The 23,517-nt window shown below is 37.6% G+C and overlaps 1 protein-coding gene across 2 annotated transcripts in view; it reads left to right on the top strand.

Moving 5' to 3' along the window:
* The window catches only part of HOOK1 (hook microtubule tethering protein 1), a 29,656-nt gene extending 8,518 nt beyond the window's left edge, over window positions 1-21,138 (top strand). For both annotated transcript variants that reach the window (XM_049807783.1, XM_049807782.1), the window contains 18 exons: window positions 1,388-1,520; window positions 2,447-2,514; window positions 3,765-3,827; window positions 4,721-4,804; window positions 7,781-7,947; window positions 8,579-8,719; window positions 10,027-10,228; window positions 10,936-11,046; window positions 11,291-11,378; window positions 11,463-11,523; window positions 12,129-12,269; window positions 12,912-12,999; window positions 13,819-13,853; window positions 14,449-14,531; window positions 14,923-15,023; window positions 15,400-15,501; window positions 16,608-16,676; window positions 17,481-21,138. In XM_049807783.1, the coding sequence (XP_049663740.1) occupies window positions 1,388-1,520; window positions 2,447-2,514; window positions 3,765-3,827; window positions 4,721-4,804; window positions 7,781-7,947; window positions 8,579-8,719; window positions 10,027-10,228; window positions 10,936-11,046; window positions 11,291-11,378; window positions 11,463-11,523; window positions 12,129-12,269; window positions 12,912-12,999; window positions 13,819-13,853; window positions 14,449-14,531; window positions 14,923-15,023; window positions 15,400-15,501; window positions 16,608-16,676; window positions 17,481-17,639 (1,896 nt within the window). In that variant the 3' untranslated portion in view covers window positions 17,640-21,138. The remainder of the gene's footprint in view (window positions 1-1,387; window positions 1,521-2,446; window positions 2,515-3,764; window positions 3,828-4,720; window positions 4,805-7,780; window positions 7,948-8,578; window positions 8,720-10,026; window positions 10,229-10,935; window positions 11,047-11,290; window positions 11,379-11,462; window positions 11,524-12,128; window positions 12,270-12,911; window positions 13,000-13,818; window positions 13,854-14,448; window positions 14,532-14,922; window positions 15,024-15,399; window positions 15,502-16,607; window positions 16,677-17,480) is intronic.
* Window positions 21,139-23,517: the final 2,379 nt, after the last annotated feature.

The following is a 23,517-nucleotide window of genomic DNA, read 5'->3' as shown; positions in this document are numbered from 1 at the left end:
CTTTTTTTTTTTTAATTGGCAAAGTAATTTATTTTAAGGACTTCTTGGCAGAAAGTATATGATAATTATCTGGTTAAGTGGGAGGTCTGAGTGAATATAAAATTACTTTGAGCAGGTTAGATAAGACTCTTGGAGTATAATCTGGAAACCATGTCTGTCATTGCCTAGATGAATGTCACAAGGACTGAGCTGCAGGATCCTGTTGACTTTTGTGTGTGCATTCATGTTTGCTCTAGCCTGGTGAAGTTTTAATCCTTTTGTACACAACTGAACAGATTTGGCAGCCCTAGTCTAGGTTTTATGATGCTCACTTGGAAGCTAGGAGATAAGTTCTAGATCCTCCTGGATGTAGTAAGGATTATAGTTTGTTTTCTCTCATGAAGGATGAGTATGGTAGCCATATTTTGAGTTATAAAAAAAAAAAAAAAAGCAACTGCTGAATTTTGTATGGAGCATGATTACAGTTATGTAATGCGTATGGTGTAGAAAAACTTGCCAGATCATTTTTATGGCTTCCTGGTCTCACCTGGGCTTAGCTGTGATATCAAGTGCCAAGCCTTTCTCTATTGCCAGGAGTGAGGCTCTCTGGCAAGCCCAGAAGTAGAACTTCTTTTGGCTTATGAGGAGCTTTTTGAAGGATTAGGGAGCAACTGAATTTGGAAGCATTTTTAATTCCTTTTTTTATTATGTTGGTAGAATAAATTAAATCTCTCATATTGGAGGTCTAGCCCAAGAACTTTTAACTTTACTACTGTTGCTTTTTCTTGCATAAGTGGTCAGTTAACTAAACCCCCAGTTAATAGACTTTAAAAACTTGTGGTTTTGCCAGAACAATTTTATGGAACTCTTACTACATCAATTCATAGCACTAAATTATTCCTAGGTGTGTTGCATATATTTTTTTTAATGCTGTCTACTTTAGATTAAATTTAGGCCTATTCAGAGAAAAATCTGAGGTGCCAAGTATGGTAGAGGTCATTGGCTAGTAGTGGATTGAGTACCCCTTCCCCAAAATGCACATCCACACGGAGGGATGGAGACAGACATTTGGAACAGTCTTTGCTGGTGCAAGAGAGGCACAGTGGTGACATCCGAGTTTCACGTATGAAGCCCTGTAACAAATGAGTTAAGAATATCTGCTTTATCTAGATCTCTTCAGATTTTGTAATCTGATACTGCTATGTACTCTCTTATATGACAGTGTTTTTGGCGTGTATCTCCATATTTAAAGTTTAAAATCTTTCCCTTCTATAAGTCTTATGGTTACAAACTTATTAATAGACCACTTTCTCTGGATGGCTTACTGAGTCTCGATTTCTTACATGATACCAGACTTTCATGTACAAAAGTGGGAGTCTACTTTCACTTTTTTCCTTTTTCCCTCCAGTTTTTGGGTCAGCAGATTCCAGAAGAGCTTATTCCGGACTTAAACCGGATATCTGAGAACTCAGATCCCACTGAACTGGGCAGGCTTCTGCAGCTTATTTTAGGCTGTGCAGTCAACTGTGAAAGGAAACAAGGTATGCACTACCTTAGTCTGTTCAACAAACAGCAGAATACCTCAGGTGATTTTTAAGGTGGAAGAGATGTAGAAACTTTTCTTTCTTATTTATCAAAAAGTCTCTATTGTTAATATGTTGCACACCTATTCCAAAACTGGAGTTCGCTTAAAAGTAGGAAATCTATGGGAAACTTCTGTGAATAAAACTCAGACTTTGCTCAGGATAGGTTTAACAAAATAGTCTGAAGCGTGTGGATTATTCATACTTGTTAAAATACATATCAAGACCTAAAGCTTGCTATTCAAATGCAAATCAAGCGAATTAAATTTGAAACTTATATTAGAAACTGCCTTTTGTTTGTCTTCAGAGGCTCAAGACTGCATTAGTTGAGTTTTCTCTCCCCTTACCAGAGCTAATGCTCAATGCTTTGATGGGTAAGGAATCCTCAGCATGATTCTGGTAGTAGAATAGGTGTGATCCCTAGGTAGTCTGAAATGACTGCATCAAAGAGTGTTTGGGAAGTAAGCTGTCAGGCTGCACTGAGAATGAAGATGCTAGCAATTACTTTTTCCCATTAAGTTTTATCTATTAACTTGATTGCAAGCTTGTTGACTCTTTGAAAAAGCTTATGTGTATACATACGTAGGTGTATGTATGAAAAAAGAACCATGTAAATACAGATGTCTTAAAATCTCCTTGCTCTATTATTCATAGTATAAATTTGTTCACTTAAGAGATTATAATCTCTTATGTTTATCTACCATATTACTGGATAATAATGTTGTTGGTTAATGGTAGTGCTCTGTATAAAAAGAGTGCTACCAGTTTTGAAGAAGCTCTATAGAGAATAGTTTCTTCTGGATCTTTCTGCAAATGGTGTGTCACGTTACTCAAGCCATCAAGATGAACATTGTCAAGAGTAACTGCAAATTCTTCTCTCACAGAACATATACAAAATATCATGACCCTTGAAGAGTCTGTTCAACATGTTGTCATGACTGCCATTCAAGAGGTAAGTAATAATTCATAGCCTAATGGTGTCAGTTGACAAGTCTGACTATCCATTTGTTGTTCTTTGTGAATTCTTTCATCCAAATAAACCTCAGGGAAGAGCGTAAGTACTTCCCTAAATTATCTGGGAGGATCAGGACTAAGAGGCCCCAGACCCCAACCAAGGGGTTTTGATTTTAGTCTCATATGCCCAAATGTACAACTTGTGGAGAAAATAGATGCCTAAGATTTCCTGTTTCACACAAGAAAAGTATCTACTTGCCAGCTGCTGATTATGCTGGAGCTAGGTTCTGAAATGTCTGTCCCAGCGCTGTAGTTTTAGACTCAAAGTTAAGCTGATCTTAATGGTTTGTGAGGCTACATTGTTATGACAGACCATTCCAGCATCTGATTTACACACTCCCAGCTGCATCTCTGCTGTTCTTGTCATGGTGTGCTCCCCCTGCTATCTTAATTTGTTCTTAGGTGGATCATCTTAGTGATCCAGCTCACAGCTTAGCTCTGCAGTCACTTGCATCTGTGAGCTTCGGGACTGTGAAGCAGAGTGTGGAGGGAGGCAAAAATTAAATGCTGACTTTGAAGAAAATGTAATGTGTAATTGCACCCTCATGAAGGTAACAGTGGAGTTGGTAGGAGGCTTTAAAACTTAGATTTAAATTGACTCATAGTCTTTAAAGCTGTAAGTATCATTGGGAGAAATAAATCCATAAACCTCTTGTTTGTTGTATTCTGACTAATCAAACTTTCTCTCTGAAGAAGGTCTAGAAACAATACTGTAATTCCTGAGTAAGAAGTAAAGGCCTTTAATTGCTGACAAACATACTGTGTACATCTTTGTGCTGGAGATCAGCGAGAGCTATGTTTGTGTTCCCATTGTTTGCTTAATGGCAATTAACATGACACAAAGAAGTGTGATAACTGTTAAATTAATTGAGTGAAATCCATCCTCTGGTTCACTCCATTTTAACTTGACTAAGAGGTAGCAATAACTTCAACAGATCACAGATTCGTCCAATAACTTGGTTAATTTGGGGAGGGTGGGTTTAAAAAAAAAAAAAGTCGTCATATTCTAAATTTGTTTAAATCCTTTACCAGCCATGACATGGTTTTTATTATCATTATTATTAATTGGTTTTGATATATTGAAGAGATGCAAGGATACAGTGGAAAGTACAATTGGTACTCAGACAGTGAATTTACAGATATTTAACCTCTAATTTAACCTTCTTTTCCTGTGGCCTCTCTCTGTAGCTCATGAGCAAGGAAATAACTGGTCCTTCCACAAGTGATGCATCAAGTGAAATGGAACAGCAGGTAACTGCCTGATATTTGTTGCTGTTGTAGTTCAAGCCTGAACGATAAGTTGGTATCTTGCCATCCCTTAAATGAAGATGAGGTCTGCTCTTCCTCTCCAGTTCTAAAAGTTTAAAAAAACCCAAACAAACAACCCCAACAATAAATTGCACTTTTTTGTCTTCTATCATCTGCACAAACTGCTTGGTCTGTTTTCCACTCGGTGCTTGGATTAAACCATACTGGTTCACAAATGACAGAGCAACAAACTGATGTAGGCAGAGAATATACAATAAAGTACTGCTATTTTTCAGTGCTAATTAAGTGAAAAGTTACATGCTATTTTATGACTGCTATGTCATCTTCCTGGGTGGGGTTAAACCAGCCAGTGCAAACCTACATTGCAAGAAGAGCTAGGGGTACATCAAGGCTCAGCCATGTCAGGCTAAACAATTCAGGTTATTTTTAAGGGGTCACGAAAATTCTTGAGAACCTGAACACTGCAAGGTGTTGCACATAAAATGAAGTTGTCTTTAAAAGTAGCTTTCCATGAAGGAGCATCAATATTTCTGTTCTGAGATGAAGGGCATTTCATTTCTCAGGCAGGGATTTTTGCAGTTGTGACAGCACAGATGTTCCTGTGTTTGATTTTCTTATGCTTTTAGCCTAAGTTGTGTTGAATCTGGATGTTACTCTGAGTTTCAGTAATTTAGTTATTACGTGTGGTAGTAATTTAAGATGAAGGTGAAATAAACAGAGATCCTGATCTAACTGTATATAAGTTCTGTGTCAATATGTGCACCTAACATCCTTCTTAAACAATTGGTATAAGTAATTGAGATATTTTGGAAGCTAGAACTGTGAGTACTTTGGGTATGGGCCAGAATGATTGATGGTCTTTTGTTTTTTAAAAGCTTAAAAAAGCTTTGGAAGATCTTCAGGAAGCACTAGCAGAAAAAGAAGAGCTGGCACAAAGATGTCAAGAGCTAGATTTACAGGTAAGAAACAGCAAGTCGCTTATTTCTTTACTGTGTAGTGGTGCTGCTATTAAGATGCAGAAATTCTGAAGGGCGAAGTGAATTTTGCATTTATTTAAGTTTCTGTGAGAATTCTTAGCTGTTTCTGGGGGAAAAGCAATCATTCTGTATTCCAAAATGCAATTAGTAGAAATAGTTTTCTGATGGAAGTGTAAGCTGGGGTCCTGTGCCAACTGTTAACTCAAAGGTGCTTTGGTCTGCTAGCTTTATGTTTACCGTTAGTAGCAGGTAGCCATCAAAACAATGTTATCATGGCTTTAAAAATTGCCCATTTCATTTTTAGTCACTGCTTCCTCTAGTCTTTTGAACTGTGTCCAAAAAATCCAGTTCGTGTAATAATCGGTCATTAGATTTAATCATAGGAAAATGGTGCTGTTTTCATTAGCAGTTGATGAAAGACTAGAATTTGAAATTTATCTAAAATTTACTAACTTTTTCTCGTACACAGTTGCAACACGGAGGATGTTTCAGGGAATAAAAATAATGGAAACTAATAGATCTATGATGACTTTTTCAAACCACACTGATAATAGGCCTGCTTTTGTTTTTAATGGATACAGAAGTTAAGTCACTCTGCAGAAAAAGGAGAGAGGACTTCATAACATTAAACAAGAACTTGTATTTCAGTCAACTTTTTAAAGGAAAAAGAAAAAAAATCTGCTTGTTAGCCCTAAGTCTGATTCCTCTTTTATGGTACTATAATCTGAGAATAGAAGGAGGTTTATCTGGTAAGGCAGTTAATCTCAGATTTGATTCTGTACAAAGAGAACATTTGGGTGGCATCTCCTTGTAGGAGCCAGAGTGCTATACTGGCTGTATGAGCCTCTGAAGAAGAAACAAACAAAACAAAACAAAACCACACAAAACCAGAGGCCAGTTTTACATTTTTTACAGGTAATGATGGCTGAAAAAGTGGAATACTTATAAAGTAGCTCATAGCTAATTGCCGTGGCCAGGAAGCTGTTGTTAGAGTTGAATTGGTATTTAATTTCCTTTTTTCTTGAGGCAGTAGTAAGGCTTCCTAGTGAAAGCAGAGATCTAAAAATGCTTGTGAGCAGAATCTGCAGGAGAAAATTATTTCTTTTATATGGGCTAGGGGATTGATTTGACAGCTGAACTGGCAGATAACAGTTGTTAAACTTCAAAAAGTGTGTTCACTGTTCAAAAGCTCTCGCTTCTAGAGGTGCTGGGATGACAGTCTCATTGTGCTTTCTGCTTCCATTAGGAGACTTAGCATGTCTCACTAGAGAAGTCCCGGGCTTTCTCCTGTCTCCCACAAACTTCTCTTTTGAGATATCTGTTAATTAATGATAGGTTACAGAAAGCCAGTCGCTCATAATGTAGCGTGGGCCAGGTGAAGGCATGAAAGGTGTTTGAGGGAAAGGTACTGTTGAGTATAAACAGATGAGTTAATGGCACCATAGCTCTTTAATACTGGGACATGTTTTTAAAATATCTCTTTGTAATTTTTGTTGACTTTGACACCACTTCTGTTATGCTGAAATAATGGAAAAGAAGAAGAGAAAGCTACCAGAAAGGAACTGAGGAAAGATGAAAAACTTGCTCTGAGTTGTGTGAAAGGTTTTGTTTGGGGGTTTTGGGTTGTTTTTTGTTGGGTTGTTTTTGTTGTTGTTGTGTGGGGGGGTTTTGTTGTTTGTTTTTTTTTTTAAGTCTGAGACAGGTGTTCTTTTAACATTACTCTAGAAGTGTGAATGTTGTGCACGTTTAAGGAGTGGCTGAACCTTGAACAGGAAGTATATGCTGAGCAGGGCTCAGATGCTCTCTACCAACGGGTGTTTGAGAGTGCATGTATATAGTAAAGTGACATCCAGTATGTAAAAAGGAGCGAGCCCAGAAAGCCAGCATTTAATGAAGTGGTAGATTGATTACTGTTTTGTTTCTTACGTCTGTTTGACAGATAGACTGTTAAATTATCACAAATGAACTGTTTTCTAATACTGCATACTTCAGGTTATATCTGATATTTTATCTAATAATGTCACCATGATATGTTTTGCTTTGGGTTTTTTTTTTAATTTTATTTATTTGAAGCCATAATATTGACTGACGCTTCTCATTTAAACTAATTCTTAATAAATTCACTTGTAAGGTCTCAGTCTTCCTTGATATTTTCCAAGAGTATAAGAAAGGTAGGTTTTCTTTATGATTCAGGAAAACATAACCCAAAAAGCATATTGTCCCTGTTTAAATGCCGGTTAACTAACACGTGCTACATGCTCTTATGTTTGACAGGATGTTAAAATTAACACAACAGCTTTCACTAGAAAAACTTTAAAGGTTCTATCCTCTTAATCCTTCCCCGTTTTATGGCTGTTAATATACTTACTGTTTCAATAAAGTGTTGTATTCTCATTTGCTTAGCTGTGAACACTTTCAATATCAAACTTGTTTGATTGTGCAAAAAATGCATGCTCTATATGAAGCTGTCTAGGTTTTTTCTTTTGTGTGTGTGCTTACTAGCTTATGGCGCCTGAAACTGCTTCTTGCGCAACCATTCACTGCTGAGCGCACGGCAGTACTGTGTTAGTGTGCTAGCCAGTGCCATCCTGCTTTTTATTGTTAAGTACAAGCAAGATGGAGAGTACCTTTATACCAATACTTAGAGTTTTTTGTATGGCGTCCATGGTATCCTTTTTAATGAAAGTACCAGTTTCTCTCCATATCACATTGTCTGCCTTTTACCATGGTTTCAGTTACAAAAATTTGTCTTTTTTTAGAGGGACTTTTCCTTTAGTGCTTCATAACTGTCATACACTAAAGCATCTGTATGCTCAAGTATGCTATGTAAATGACATTCTAAAATTTCTAAACGCTCAACCTTTTTCATAAACTAATTTGGTGATGTACTGCTGTCTTGCTTTAGTTCTTTCCAGTTGGACAGGTCTTACAATGTTGATGCTGTTTTATCTGCACTAGGTGGCTGCCCTCCAGGATGAAAAAAACAGCTTGATGTCAGAAAATGAGATTATGAATGACAGGCTAGAGCAATTAGATGACTCTCTTGATGATCCAAATACTGTGGTTGCAAAAAAGTATTTTCATGCACAGTTGCAGCTGGAACAACTGCAAGAAGAAAACTTCAGGTATGAAATAATTTCTCTCAAAAATCCCTCACTTGTCATGTCAAATTTATCTTGAGAATTTCTGGTACTCTTTCAGGCTTTTCTATCTCAATTTCTTTTGCTATAAAAGCTTCCTAGTACTGTATAAACATGTTTTAGTGACAGTCCTTACTTTTAAAATGAAAAAGAAACTGTTACTTGTTGTAGGAAATATTACTTTGTAATTGCCATATTGTAGCCATTTGACACTTCAGAAAAGGTGATGGAAGGCAGAAAATGAGTGCAGAAGTGATTTGTGTGTAAACAAAGCAAAACAAAAAGAACCCTAACTTCCCCCCAAAGCCACCATATCTCTTTACTGTATTGATTTCTTTTCCATATTAGTCTTTCTCCCTGTAATCCCTATGGGGGGAAAAAAAAAAATCACTTTTCATGTGAGCCCTTCATGTTGATATGGTAAACTTGCAGTATATAATCCATTATGATTTAACAGGTAGACAGTAAAATGTTCCATGCTTACAGTACCATTTTTCTGGCTACTTAAATCAGTAGGTTTCCTTTGTCTTAATATATTTTTAATAGTTCTAGCACTAAATGAAAAATGTGTAATAATGATGAGTTCTTAACAGAGTTCCTGTTTTTGATCTGGTAGGCTTGAAGCTGCAAAAGATGATTATCGTGCCCATTGTGAAGACCTAGAAAAACAATTGATTGAACTGCAACATAGAAACAATGAACTAACCTCTTTGGCAGAAGAATCTAGAGCCTTGAAAGATGAAAATGATATTCTTAGGTACGTAAATAGTGAGAGCTACCCCCACACACACACATTAGGAAGATTTGATGACTAAATCCAAGGGTTTGTATTTAACAAGATTTTTTTTTTTTTTTTTTTTTCCCCTGAGGTGTTACATCTGCAGATAGGTCTTACCTGAATGAGATCTAAAATAAGTGTTGGAAAAGGGCCCATTGAAAAAGCAGAGATGGATCGCAAGTTTCAGGCATAGCCTCTATTGTTTGCGTAAGAATAGCAACATGGAATTTTTCTGTGAAGCAGGATTAATGAATATGAAAATTATTCTTCTTCATGTGGGATGGAAGGTTGAAGTTCTGCAAGAATTAAGACTTTTCTTTTTGGAGAGGGTGCATTCTTATTAAGTGGACGTTTGTGTTGGCAAGAGGCTGCCTTTTCTGTTGTAGAAAAGCATATATGCAGCTAGAACTTTGACATAACTTTTGGTGTTAGCATTCTAGGCTAGATTTAGCAACATGATTAACAAAATGAAGATGCAATATGTAATAACCTTGATGAGAATTTAACGTAACATTCCAGCTTGTGTGAAGTAAATTAAATACCAGACCACCCAAGAAATATCCAAAGTAAATCATACTGCAAAAGCAGATCTGCTATTTATAAAACAGTATGAATAAAACATGGAAAGAAAAGTGGTTTCAGGTGTTTAACTTATAGTGGTTCTTAAATAACATCTGAAACAAGTCTTAACTGTAGATTTTCTTCCATAATTTTCTTGTGCTAGCTTCTAGTGATATGAGATTGCAGATATTAAACAAAGGTATTAAAATTAATTTGTATATTTATGATCCAAGTATTTTCTTACCACATAGATTTTTGTTAATGATCAGCTGGTAATTCTTGGTCATATCTGCTATTGATCATTTTCATAATGCAGTTATGTTCTAATTATGTATAACCCTGCAATGAGAACATCTGTGTGTTTTTCCTTACCAGTGCTTTGAGATGACTATCTAGCACAGGATGATGTGGTGCATTTATGTTGCACCCCACAGAATTCCCTAGAGATATTTGACATACTAACCCTTGCTTGCATGTCTGCCATACGACTGTCAGACTTACTCCCACTTAAACCCTGCGGTGATTTCAGTTTTTATAAGCAGTCTTTGCATAATGCAAGTTTGCATTGATTATGCATTTAAAAATAAAGGAGTAAGATTTAACTCTGCTGTTAAGCACATTGCATGTCTCTGAAAATAGCTTGAATGTGCATGAAAGCACAATTTGACTTTTTTAACCTTTTGAAGAAACATACTCTTTCTTCTAATTCCTGTTTCTACTTTAAGGACTACCGCAGACAAGGCAAGTAAGCTGGAATCAACTGTTGAAGTGTATCGTAAAAAGCTACAGGATCTGAATGACTTCCGCAGACAAGTCAAATCTCTGCAGGAAACCAACATGATGTATATGCACAATACGGTCAGTCTGGAGGATGAACTGAAGAAAGCCAATGCAGCACGTGCCCAACTAGAAACCTACAAAAGACAGGTAAGGCTGCATCTATACTTAAGATGTTACTTTTTCCTCAGATAGTTGTCTTAATTAAATAAAATTATTTTAATTATGTTTCAATGAAAAAAAAAAAGAACAGCTTAATTTAACAGCCCATGGGCTTGACCTGTGTTGTCCCCTTAGAATTTCCTATTTGTGAAAATTCCTTCATACTCTGCCCTTCACTTCCTGTTTTTCCCTGTTTATTAAGCAAGCTTAACTGTAGTTACCTTCTCAACTGATTGGTTGTCCATGGTTTGCAGGCTCTTCTTTAGTTTAACTGAGGTAATTTTGTACCTGGGAGAGGTTGTTTAGCTATTATTGAGTTGACTTCTATGTGTTATTCTTAACTTACTTCATGGGATTTATTTTAAACTGTAGAAGTTTTATTTCAATTTCACTTATTTTGGTAGTAATTAAGAGATGCAAGAGTTAAATATTTTAAAAAAACAAAAGACAAAACAAAAAAACCCAAACAAACAAACAAAAAAACCCAACCAAACAAAAAAACACCCCAAACCAACTAACCAACCTACCAAAAAAAACCCCAAACACACAGGCCTCCATCCCATCTCCCCTCCACCAAGCTTGGAGGACCAGCTGTTTATTTTGGTTGAACTGGGCAGGAGTGAAGGTTTTAACATAGCTTTTAAAGGTAACATCTTGCAACATTCATGTGTTGAATATAGTCTTTTTATGAAAAGGTCCAGGAGCTTCATAACAAACTGTCTGAAGAATCAAAAAGAGCTGATAAGCTAGCATTTGAAATGAAGCGACTTGAAGAAAAACACGAAGCTTTAATAAAAGAAAAAGAGGTAAGTTTTTGAATGAGAGTTTATCTAATGCCTACTAAATCTCTCTCAAATGCTCTGCTTGAGACAAACCTTCCCAGAAGTAGTGCCACCATAAAAATGAAGTTCAGCAGCTTGCGTGTGTGTATACACATATAAAACGTAAAATATGTATTAAAATATGTGTGTGTCAGTACTATTCCTGATTAATGTTACTTGGTCTTAAAGTGGTGCTGTATGACTTAATTCTACCTCAAATATATCTTAGAGACTGATAGTACAGTGTGATGCACTAAAAGAGACAAATGAAGAGCTCCGGTATTCACAGATGCAGCAGGATCACCTGAGTCAAACAGGTATTGCTTTATTTTCAGATGCTTTTTTATGTATATAAATGATTTCTTTAAGTTTGTTAAATTAAACTTCCAATGCAATTTCAGGCACATCTCGTGTTAAAAGCCATGAGAACCTTGCTGCTGAAATTCTGCCAGTGGAATATAGGTAAGACAAAAAGGTTGGGGTTGTTCTGGGATTTTCATGGGTGGGGCATAATATTGTCTCTGTGAAAGTTCAGTATTTTCAGCAACATGACTCTCTATCCCACTTCTTGCTTTGCCTCCATGATGCTTGTCTGGACCCCCGTGTAGCTATCAATAATTATTTCCCCACACTATAATTACTTTGCATTCTTTCTTAAAAGCATATCAGATTGCTGTATATAAAGTTTGGCTTGAAACATCCTCTTTATGGAGTGAAACAGTTCTTATCTTGCCACTGGCAGAAAGAATAAATAAATAATACACAGCAACTAAGACAGAACAGCTGAAGGCTAGCTAACATCATTTTTAAAGTCTGGCAGAGTGAAAAATAAAGGCACAATAAAATCTGGGTTGGGAGGGACTTAATTTAAAGTTTTGTTCATATCTCTTAAAAAACTATTGTGATGTTTGAAAATTGTAAGTTACCTTTTAATAAAAAAATTGCATCGTTACGCCAACTATATCCTTAAGCAGAACTGGTACACACTTTAAGGTTGGGGGAGTGAACAGGAATATTACCTTCTACTCTTTCTTAATTAACAGTGACTTTTGTTATTTTCGATTCAGAGAAATGTTTATTCGGCTGCAGCATGAAAATAAGATGCTTCTATTACAACAGGAAGGATCAGAAAATGAACGTATTACAGAGCTCCAAGAACAGCTGGAGCAAAAGCATCGGACAGTGAACGAACTGGAAACTGAGAAAAGGTGATGGGTGAAGCAGCATCTTAAAATATAGCAAAAAGTGATTTCTGGACTTTGAGTGGCCTTGTGGTTTGCATCTGTAGCGAAGCACTATGCAGGAAGCCAATTACCCTTTTTTCTTTCACCAGTGTAATTATTAACAAAGGGTTATGAAGCAAGCAAGAGGGAAAGTAGCTTAAATGTGGTGGTATAAAATGTGGTGGGTCTGTGTGGCGTACTGTGAAGAAAGTGTTCCTTATAGGATGCTCTTAGCTCTGAATGAGTCTCTGTAGACCAAGAATGGATGTAAGCTCTATTTCTAGAACTCAAATTAATCATGTTGTAACACTGGGATATGGTCTGAATTTCTCTATCGGTAAATGACTGCTGAAAGCAGTTTACTAGGATATGAGAATTTTGGGTAGTTAAGTTTTCTCAAAACTTAAAATTATTCTAGGTCTTTCGTTATAAAATGTTTAATAAAGCTGCCATGTGTCTGTTTCAGCCAAAGTTCCAGTCAAACTAAAAGCATTTGAAGTCAGTTTCTTTGTGGCTTAAGTCCTGCTGGGTAGACCCTCTGAAAAATTATCATCCAGATGTGAAACAGAAAAATCTGTCTGTTGTGATCTGTTTAGATGGATAACAACTGTCTTTTCTTCCTAAAAGGCTAAATGAAGAGCGTATTGGGGAGTTACAGCAGCAGATTGAAGATCTGCAAAAGACTTTACAGGAGCAAGGATCCAAGAATGAAGGAGTAAGTGAAAGTTTAGGCTTCTTGACCTTGAAGATATCTTCCCAGTTTTGTTTAAAATCCTTCAGTGTAACATCAAGTGCGTTGTTTAGATGTGCCTCTTCTTTTTCAGTGTGTCTAGTGCTGGTAACTACTAAGGAGGCACGTTTGTGGTTTGGTGCTTTTTTTGTTTTGTTTTGTTGTTTTTTAAAGTTAGTTTGAAACGCACTAGTTTAGTTCATGCAGTAGTAAGAGTAAGCAAGCTGCGAAGCCCCTTCTGGTCATACCCTCCTACCGAACAAACACAGACCTTTTAAGCAACCATCTTAAACAACTGAGGCTGTTCAGTGTATTCTAAAAACTGTCTCCTGCCTGAAAAATAACTCTCTCAGTTTAGGTAACACAGACTTGGCTCCACTGTATTCAGAGCAGATGAGTTTAGTCTCTATAGTATGAGAATCCACAAGACTTGCACACCAACTGCATTTCAATGGAAAAGCTCATGTTTTACGTGATTACTTCCCCTTGCCTTCTTTAAGTAACTGTAACTCTTCTACCTTCTACTTTTACTTTAAAAAAAAAATCTCTGGTTTTGTCCTTAAATGGTGGTATAGTGAGAAGGATAGCTTTAAAGAAAAAAGATGCTGGACTTGGTATTTGTGCAATGCAAAAAATATGAATGCAGTTACAGAAATGCATGGAGAAATGCAGCTTTCTTAGGATTTGTTTGGTTTGACTTATTTAGGTGTGCCAAGTATTCTTGGCTGATTTGTAAGAGCACTTTAACATTGCATGGTATGAAATACTGAAATATAACTGAGTTTTAACTCTTTCCTTTCATAGTCTAGCAACCTGAAGCAGAAATTGGCAGCGCATATGTAAGTAAGGCACATACATCCACAATAGCTTATTTGTGCTAAATGATTTGACTGTTGTAGCTCAGAAACTGCCTAAGTCTTTGTAGGGTGTCTTGTTTTTCTAAGCCACTGATTGAGAATCATGCATGTAGTGAGTTAAGTATTAGTGTTCTAGTTTTGTCTACTCTGATCATGATAATCTTGTAATAGTAGTATCGGCTTAACTGTCTCTTCGTCACCAATAGCATTTTAACTGTTCTGGTTCTACAATAGATTTCTAAAACCATCGCTTTTACTGGACTCAATGTATTTCATACTTCTGAAATAATTCCATCCTTTCAGTACATGTAGTTCCTGCAAAGGAGATGCTGGAGGGGTTTTTTGTTAACTTTCTTTTTTTGTTTCTAGCTTTAGGTAAGTGAGACTCAATTCAGAAGTCAAACTTCTATGGTTCTTCAAAAATACATACTAATATTTCTATTTAAACTCAAAAGAATTGCCAGAGTTTAAAATAGTTGTTTAAACACTTCCACCATTAAGTTTCAGCTTTCAGCTCTTAAAACTGTGCATGGGATTATTTGTGAGCTTAATCCTTAGCCCAGCCTTTCATTCATAGGGAAAAGCTGAATGAAGTGCATGATGAGTTACAGAAGAAAGAGGCTGATCTTGCAGAACTCCAGCCTGATGTTAGTCAGAACCGTAAGTTGTTTTTTGGGGTTTTTTATGAGACTATGTTAATTTTCTTCTGAAATGATTCCCATAGCCCAGTGGCTGTGGGATACTTGTCTGGATAAGGCTTTCTGCTACAGCTTAGCTTTAAACCTGAAATGGAGGTGGGAGGAGGGTTTTCTTGCACATGGTGCGGGCCAGGGAGAGGTTCACGGGAGCTTAGTTTTGTTGAACAATACTCTGCAAAATGGGAATTCGGGGTCAGGTGGGACCTTATGGTACAACTGAAATAAAAAGAAGAACTTAAGAAATTGTGTAGTAGCTAGAAAGTTTATTTGGGGGGTGGTTAAATCAGGAGAACATAGAAGCCTTGGAAGTACTATGTCTATATGTCTTTGTTGATGATAATTTCTGTAAATAGCCCAGAAAATTGGAGAGCTGGAGGCAGCTTTGCGGAAAAAAGATGAGGATATGAAGGCAATGGAAGAAAGATATAAAATGTACCTTGAGAAAGCAAGAAATGTGAGTGGTGTATTTCTGAATGTATATATTCCTCCCTTATAAATTGTTGAACAGATTGATTTGAGTTGTGTCGTCCCCCCCACCCCGTCCCCCCCCCCCCAATTAAAATTAGTGGCTATGTGTTGCATTTTTAGTCAAATTGCTCAACTGCAGTCACTTAAGCATATAAGAGAATGGGGTTTAGGCTAAAGCATGAGATGCATTAATGATTCCTTTGTACCCTTTGATATCTTCTGTTGTACAGTGTAACAGCCTAGTTTTCAGCATAACTGCCTGACTAGTGCTCAGTCTGTTTTCATTTCTGTGTAAGCAAATGAGATGCAGAGCTGTTGAGAATCAAACCAGACTTGTAATGCTTTTGTTTTGCCTTGTACAGGTGATAAAAACATTAGACCCCAAGCTAAATCCAGCATCAGCAGAAATTATGTTGCTCAGAAAACAGATAGCAGATAAAGACAAAAAAATTGAAGCACTAGAGGTAAAAATTTACACATATTTAATAATAACTTCTAATATGTTCTGCTGTCTCTAATATCATTGACACTCAAGCTACTGTTTCCTAATGATCCAGTACCCTTCAATGCAGCGTTCAGTTAGAAACTGCACAGAGCATCAAACCTAGAGTTTTTTAGTTCGGCTTAATTAACCTTGTATCTTAGTGTAAGTCTGTCAGAGCAGTTTACTTTTCAACAGTGTTTTTCAATGTGCAGCTGAAACACTAATTTGGATTCCTTCTAAAACCTCTGAAAAGCTATAAGTGAAACATTTCATGAGACTAATAGTTTTGCCATGTTATGGTAACTTGCACAGAGCTGCAGAGTCTGACCTTTTTCAGTAGTAATGTAACTTATTTTGTATGAGGGACTAGATATTTGAGCAGTGACTTCTTTATTTACTAGACCCCTGATAACAGTGGTTTCATATAGTGGAGTTCTTGAAACTATGTAGAAGAGTAAAACCTGTTAATTCAGTAAAATCTGCTTGGCTGAAATCCTGAAAGGATTGTTGACAGTAGTGCAAGTACCGAAAAAATGTTTTCAGTTTTGTAGCAATATTGATGGGACTGGTTAGAATAGGTACCTGAGCAAATACAAAATTCTGCAACACGGGTTAGTAGGCTGAAAGATCTGACTTTATAAATGCTGTGGCCTCAGATATCTTCTATGTGTATGTACTAGGTAAACATACTGTATAATAGCAATTCAGTAACATGGTAAGAATATTCAGCTACTAGAGGTACATTCTTGTCTTTGACTTTCAGGTGACAAAAATTACTAAACTATTTATAGACTTTCTGATATACCCTAGACTTTCATGCATGTCCCCCCCATGCACACTCTTCAAGTATGTTTCTAAGTTGAACTGCAACTTGAGTAAAGTTTGGCCTCTTCTTGAAGTAGTCTATAACTTCTCCCATGGTAATTTATGGAAGTATCTTTCTTTACACTTCTAAGCCTTCTAGTTATTTTGCATATTTAAGCATTTCTGCTGCATGTGTTTATTTCACTCAATGGGCTGCAATAAGTTTATGCAGATTATTTTTGTGTTGTAATTGAGATTGTCTTCTCTACTGTCTCCTTGCAGGCTGAATACAAACTTGCTAAGTTACGTGACTATGAGGAAAAGCTAATTGTAACTGCATGGTATAACAAGGTGGGTCAAAAGTTCATTTGTTGGTATTTCAGAAATTGGAAAAACACATTTTGCTAAATGTGACAGTTAAATCTTACATCGCTGTCTTTTTAGCAGTGTTTTAACTAACAATCAACTATTTTGTAAAATTATTTTGTTGTATGTTTTCTGCTGGTCTTCTGTGCTTTGGAACAGGAGGCTTAAAATTTGGTATAGGCCATGACTTCCGTGTTAGTAATGTACTATTTGCTGCCACAAGCTTCCATCTGGATTTAGCAGGCAAAATTCCTGAATGTTCAGTAGCGTTTGTTGTTGAATTTTTTGGGCTTGAGACAAAGGGAGGCTGTGGTTCAAAATGTTTCCAGACTCCTGCTTTCAGTGTTCAGTGTCTTTAGCACAGTATTTGTGGAATAAAGCTAGAGCCGTCTTCTCATCCTGCGGCAGTGTTGCAAAGATTGTTAGAACATTTGACGTTTGATTGCTGTGAAAAGGACTGGAGAAAGTTTCTTTCATCCTCATATGAAGTAGAGTTTCATAAAGAAAGGCTGGAATGGGAAATCGAGAAAGGAAAGTAAAATTAAATGGCTTAGTAAAGGAACAACTTCACTATAAGCTAAAATTGACACATTCTATGCGAATGTGAATGGATCTTATTTTCTTCAGTCTTGGTCCGTACCTTTTATGGCAGCAAGACAGTATATAAGAAATACAGTAAAAGAAATTATGTGTGCATACTTAGTAAGTATGAGCTTTGTGTATGAAAGATAGCCAATTTTTTTCCTTCTGTTTTTGCTACAGTGTAAATGTTGTTTAACCTATTTGCAGAGCCTAACTCTTCAGAAGCTAGGTATGGAAGCAAGACTGGTTGGCAGTAGCGGTGCCTGCAGAGATGGTCCCGGACGCTCATTCCTAGCTCAACAACGTCATGTCACCAATACCAGAAGGAATCTCACTGTTAAAGTACCGGGTGCAACTTCTGATTAAACCAAGGACCATGAGGAAAACATATGCTAAAGTGTCCTTAAATGTTTTATAGCTTCCTTTTTAACTACTTGATGAAAGAGGAGGTTAGAATGGTGGGCAACTGCGAATTCAACATCAGAACCTATCAAGAAGTGATTAAGTTGATCAGTGGTGTGTCTAGAAGGTAGCACATAGTTTTCCAAATAGAAGTAGATTTAATAACTGCAGTATGTATTTACAAGCACAACTTAAAAGATTTATATTTGCCTTCAGAATATATTGTAAATATAAAAATTGGCACTATATATTTAAAACTTTATTTAATGGGTTTGGGCTAGAAAGTTGACTTTTGTAATGGAAAGATGTTATGCAAAAATGTACTTCAGGAAACTGGCAATATTGGGCATTTTTGCTGGGGTCTTCTAAAAATAAATTTAAAAGATTGGTACCATGTTTTAAAAAAATACTTTTTTAGAATACGAAGTAAAATTGTGAAAGCAAGAAAATACTTGCATTTATAGAAAAAGAAAAAAAAAAGGTGTAGTACCAGTTGACTTGTTTATATAACAGAAGACAGGATTTGTTTTGTCATCTCAAGTGAGAAGCAGAATTACTCAGTTTATTTAGAAAAGGAAAGATTAAGTTTGAGTGTATATACATTGAGGAAAACCTGTCTTTAAGATGTTGAATTCACTAAAGCCAAATAAGCTGTCTTTTCCTGTGTAAGAAAAAAAGGCTATTACAGTGATTCAAAAGTCTGGGCTATGTTTTAAAAGTCTGGCGTATTGGTACACTGCATTTATTTGCAGAAAGGTGGTTAGGTGGGAAGGAACCCCATTTATTTCCAGCTATTTATACAACCCTCTGCATAGAAATTAATTTTTCTCTTTTTAAGTGTAGTTTCACTTCAGTAATTCTGAACTAACTGTGCTAGGCAGATGAATGAAAGATAGCTGTGCTGGTTGTTGGCAGCAAAGATTGTTTGCAGGGAGAAAAGTGGGTGAACTATAATAATTTTGCAATATCTGGATTGAAGACGATGAAATGGGGATTGATGTCTGAAATTTGTGTGCAGGAAGCTGCTATCTTTCACAAAATTTGTGTCACTTTCTTTACCAAATGTCTTATTTTTGTTGTGAACTGTATTTTTAGGAAGCCTGTTAATGTCCATTCTTTTTGCAAACTGTCTAGAGCAAATTCATTATACACAGTTAAATAAAATTACAGCAGCCCTTAAAAAACCCAAACAAATACGCTTAAACAAAGTATTTGAGGGTGCTGTACCAGTCCGTGATTTAATATGAAACTCAACTGTATGTGTGAATGAAAGCATATGTCTGTCTTTACCAATAAGGCCATCTTTGGTTTGAGAGCAGGGTTCAGATTTGCAGAATTTTAAGTTTTGAATTGTGAAATTTGAGTAGTCTTCCATTTTGCATGCCCCTTAGTATGGCTTGTTCTTTGATTTCTTCCTTCCCCAGCATCTTAAATTCTTTATTGACATTGCATGCAATGCTAGAGAAAATAGAAGTATTCATTTTTAGTACTTAGCGTTGCTTCTTTAGTTGTGGTGATAGATTTACAGTGCTGTACGTTTAGGCATTCAACAGAGATTTCCTCTTTCAAAACTGTCTACACAAGGCATTGTTTAAAAGCCAGTCTCATGCTAAATGTGGTATGAGCAGAGAATATGTCGGACAAACTGCCATTGGACAGTTTTGTCTATCAGGTTGTGCTCTTCAGGATTTTATGCTTCTTTGGACTACCTCTTGGGTTTTGAGGTCTTTTATTGCTGCAGTGATATTACTGGGGTTTGTATTTTTAAGATACAATTGCTTGTTTAATCCGCTCGTGGTGTGGGAGATGGTGGTGAGCAGTGGAACAGGAGACTAAGTCTTAGCAAGATGCTTACGTTTCTAAAGCCTGGTACTTTGGTGTGTTCTAGTGTAGTGTGTCACTGATGGTGTTGAATGGGTCTCTTAACCCTCGTTCTTTACAGCATGGAAACTTTCATGGACATCTTTCAAATACTGATCTAGTTAGTAGGCTTGATGCATTTGTTGTACTTTTCACAGTAGTAGAGCTGTGTCAGTAGTCATATCAGGTGCTGAATAGTGAAAAACTTGGAGCAAATGTCTTTGATGTACACTTCTCAAAACTGCAGACCCTGGGACCAAAAATGACCAAGAACCTCCCTATTGTTAATTGAAAGTTTGTCTTCTGACTAGCAATGTAAGAATTTAAATATGGGACTACAGACAGGGATCAGCCTTTTTCAGGGCAAGGTTATCCCCAATAGTCTTGTTGGGGTTGCCAAAAATGAATCGGGTTTTCAGGTATTAGATGAAATGTTACTTACTTGGGGCTTTTCCAAACTGTTAGAAGTTAAGCCTGTGAATATAGCTTAAGTGTTTCTTTGGGATTGAGAACCTGTTTAAGAGTAGCTGGTTTATAACTGGTTAAACTTGGGTTATGTCCTATGAATGAGGAACTGATCTGTAGAAATAAATATTTGATTATAAGCCATAGTGTTGTATTCACTTCAGCTCATCTGGCTGTGCAGAAAGGATTGTTAGAATAAGTATCATTTTAATGTTAACTTCATTCATGTAAAAAAAAAAAGCTACTAATAGCATTGCTGTGTTATAGCTGAGTTGTACACAACATGTAGCAGCAGAACAACGTCAATACAATGTTCTTTGATGCAATGTGCACCACTGCTGAGGCAGGATGAAGAAAGAGGCTACTTGTCTCTGCTGCAAGATGAATTCGTATCATGCCCAGACAGCACAGTTAGGAACAGATTCAAATTATGACATGAAATCATTGAATATTGCTGAAGTTAATCATCATTATTAGTCATTTAGCCAGTTTCCAGTAAAACGGGTAATATAAATCCAAAGAAACAAAAATATGTTCTGGTTGACATATCATTTGTTAATATTTTTTTATATAAGATTAAAAATAACCACTAGGGAAGAGAAGTGTTTTGTAGCAATAATACAAATTTTGAACTAGTAGGTTCTTTTACACAAGGTGGATCAGGCAGCAGTTTTGAGAAGATTATTTTGCAACAACTGTATTATAGTGGATTAAGAAACTTTCACTGAAAATAAATTTTCACCTAACTGATTTTTTTGTTCATTAAAAGTATATATATATATGGGTATTCTATTTTCTACAATAGACACTTAACTTGGAAATAAGTAATATAAGCAATACTGATGTTTTGTTTAGGTAGCCATAAATAGCTTAGGAATTAGAAAATGGAAACAATAGTTTAAGAGTTGGTAATGTCTAGTAAAGTAATTTTCTTAACTTTTTCGCTTTTTTCCCTTCCTCCCCCTAGTCAAGCTAGAGTTAAGGTTTTCAGTGTACCAGTGTCTACATCTTCTGTTTAAAGCAAATGTAAACACCGTGTTGCATAGAACTTGAAAAATTGCACTAATTTTTAAACTTTTGTTTTTATTTTTCTTTGGAAAGAATTCTTTTATATTCACATAAAGATTTTTAAAATTAATTCTTTGTTGTCTTTATTCCAAGCAATGTATTTAATGGTCCCTAGCTGATGGTAAGCATCTATATTTCTGGGCAACGTATGAACTGGGTCTGCATGTGGATATAGTTACACCATCTAAAATGTCATGTCACGTATGTATAATGAGTGTATGTATGTTTTGCTGTAACAACAACAATCAGAGTTGTGCCACCTTCTCCTCCTCTTTTCAGTTCATTCCTGCTTACGGTTCTGCTCCCACCCAAAGCTGGTTACCTGTATTCAGTCTGCTGACAGTCATCTGAGAGCTGGGTAAGGGACCTTGTGAAGTGGAAAGACTAAAACCCACTACAAATTAGCTGTTGAGTGACTTCAGTAATTGCTTATTGCTGCTGAAATAAGTTAGGATCTCTGCCTACTGTCCTCAGCCCCACCTAAGAGGACACAGAGGAGAGGTACACACTTCCAAATCACCATGCTTGTTATTATTTGGACAAGAAAACTGACTGCCCTTTTCAGTCTGCTTTGCAGGTTATTTATGTGCTCAGTTCTTAGTCTCCTTGACAGCTTTCTTGTTCCCTGAGCACTAACCTCAACCCAGAAGTGATGTTGGGAATGAGAGCAGGCAGCTGTTCAGCCCTCCAGAGTGAAGATCAGCAGGGAGAAGGTGTCACAAGTTTCCTTCAGGGCACCCGTTTCAGACCTGTTTTTACCGCAGGTTTTCCCTTTCTCTGAACCATAATCCTCAGTCTGACTATCCTGACATTGGTAAGTAAGGATTTTTATTACCTTGGGACGCTACTCCATGAGGATGGGGAGCTGCGTGATCCCTCAGCGTGGAAGGGCCCACGCGCTGGCAGAAGTGTCCCAGTGAGTGTGAAGTGAATGGCCAGATATGGAAGAACCATTTTTCCTTCTTTCTGAGGCTGGATGCAAAAGCATTTTCAGCCACTGAAGAACAAAAACTGCAGGTGTGTGTTTGAGGGAGAAGGGAGGGGAAGAGGCTCTCAGCTGTGCAGGAAGCCTGAGCCGAGCTGCAGGATGTTTTCAGCCCATATGTGATCTGTCACAGGACACGCACCGGCAGCCGCCGCTGCCTTCCTGAGCACAGAAGGGGCGAGCGAGGGGTGGTGTGTGCAGGGGGAAGCTCTGTTTCCAAGTGCTTGGTCACGAGAAGCCATGTTCAAACGCAGACCGTCCGCGCAGAGCCTGGGTCTGTGACCACGTTTGCTTACGGCTTCTCTGGTAACTCGTTAAGAGCCAAGCACTGCAGCAGGTTTGTATGTTTAGGTGAGGCGTGTCCTTGGAGAGGTGCAGGAGCAAGGCCCTGAGCGCAAAGAAAGGGAGGAGGTGAGGTCAGCTGTGCATGGGAGATGGTTTTGGTGGATGGGGCAAAATATCCAAGCAGCCCTTCTGCAAAATGGTCCTGTGAAATGTGCTCTGCTCAGAGTACAACTAACCCGGCAGAGACCTGGGGAGGAGGGGGAGGAAGCTTTTGGATATAGCAGCAGTCTGGGAAAGGAAACAGGAATCTGAGCCAAGGAGTGAAATAAAGAAGTCGGATGACACCTGCAAACTGGAAGTGCTTTGGGAGTAATGCTGCACACAACAGAAACTCGTCACTGTTCCCCTCTCCTGTTCCCAGTCGAATCCAGGCATGCAGCCTACTTCTAGCCTTCCCCTTCTGCCTCTCCCAAGGAAGGAAAAGAAAGAACATAAGGTCTAGAAAGTCAAACGAACTTTCTTGTTTCAGCTGCAAAGGGAAGATGTGGGAGCGCCTTGCCAGGAGCAGGTCAGGAGGGCAGCTGGCATGGGGAGAGGAGGGGTGGGGAGCTGGGGTTGGAGGTGTCTCATCCCACTTTTAGTGAGAACCTGGTCAAGTCTCCTGTGGTTTATAAATAGGTTGGTTTGGTTTCCACATCTCCACCTTAAGGATCTGCGAAACTGGAGCCTCAAGTGCCAGAAACAGCATCTCGGTCCAACCTCTTGTTTCCACCCAGCTGTGCCTGGCACAGAAGACCAGAGGAGGGAGCAGAGCCTCCCCACCCAGCCCTATGCTTGAAGGAGCCTTGCCAGAAGCCATGTTCACTTGCTATAAATTTTGCTTTACGTTGTATGGCTGTGCTTGGCCCCAGTATGCAGCTGTGGGGCCACAGGGTCTTTCTGCCCTTTTGTGAGCCGGTCTGCAGGGCCATCCCCGCCTTCCATGCTTCCTCCCCTCTGCGCTTGGAGGAGAAAATGCAGGTTAAAATAAAAGGATTTAAAACCCACCTGGGTGTTAATGCTTGCATGAAAAAAGATGCTTTTAATTCCTTCAGGAGATGACTTAATTCTCGGAAGGGATTGGGAAAAATTTGCTTCCTCTAGGAATGTGCAAAAAGTACTCCAGCAAAAATTGAAAAT

The sequence above is a fragment of the Accipiter gentilis genome, chromosome 8 (assembly GCF_929443795.1).
Source record: "Accipiter gentilis chromosome 8, bAccGen1.1, whole genome shotgun sequence".
NCBI classification, from domain to species: Eukaryota; Metazoa; Chordata; class Aves; order Accipitriformes; family Accipitridae; genus Astur; species Astur gentilis.
This window is presented reverse-complemented; position numbering and strand designations above follow the sequence as displayed.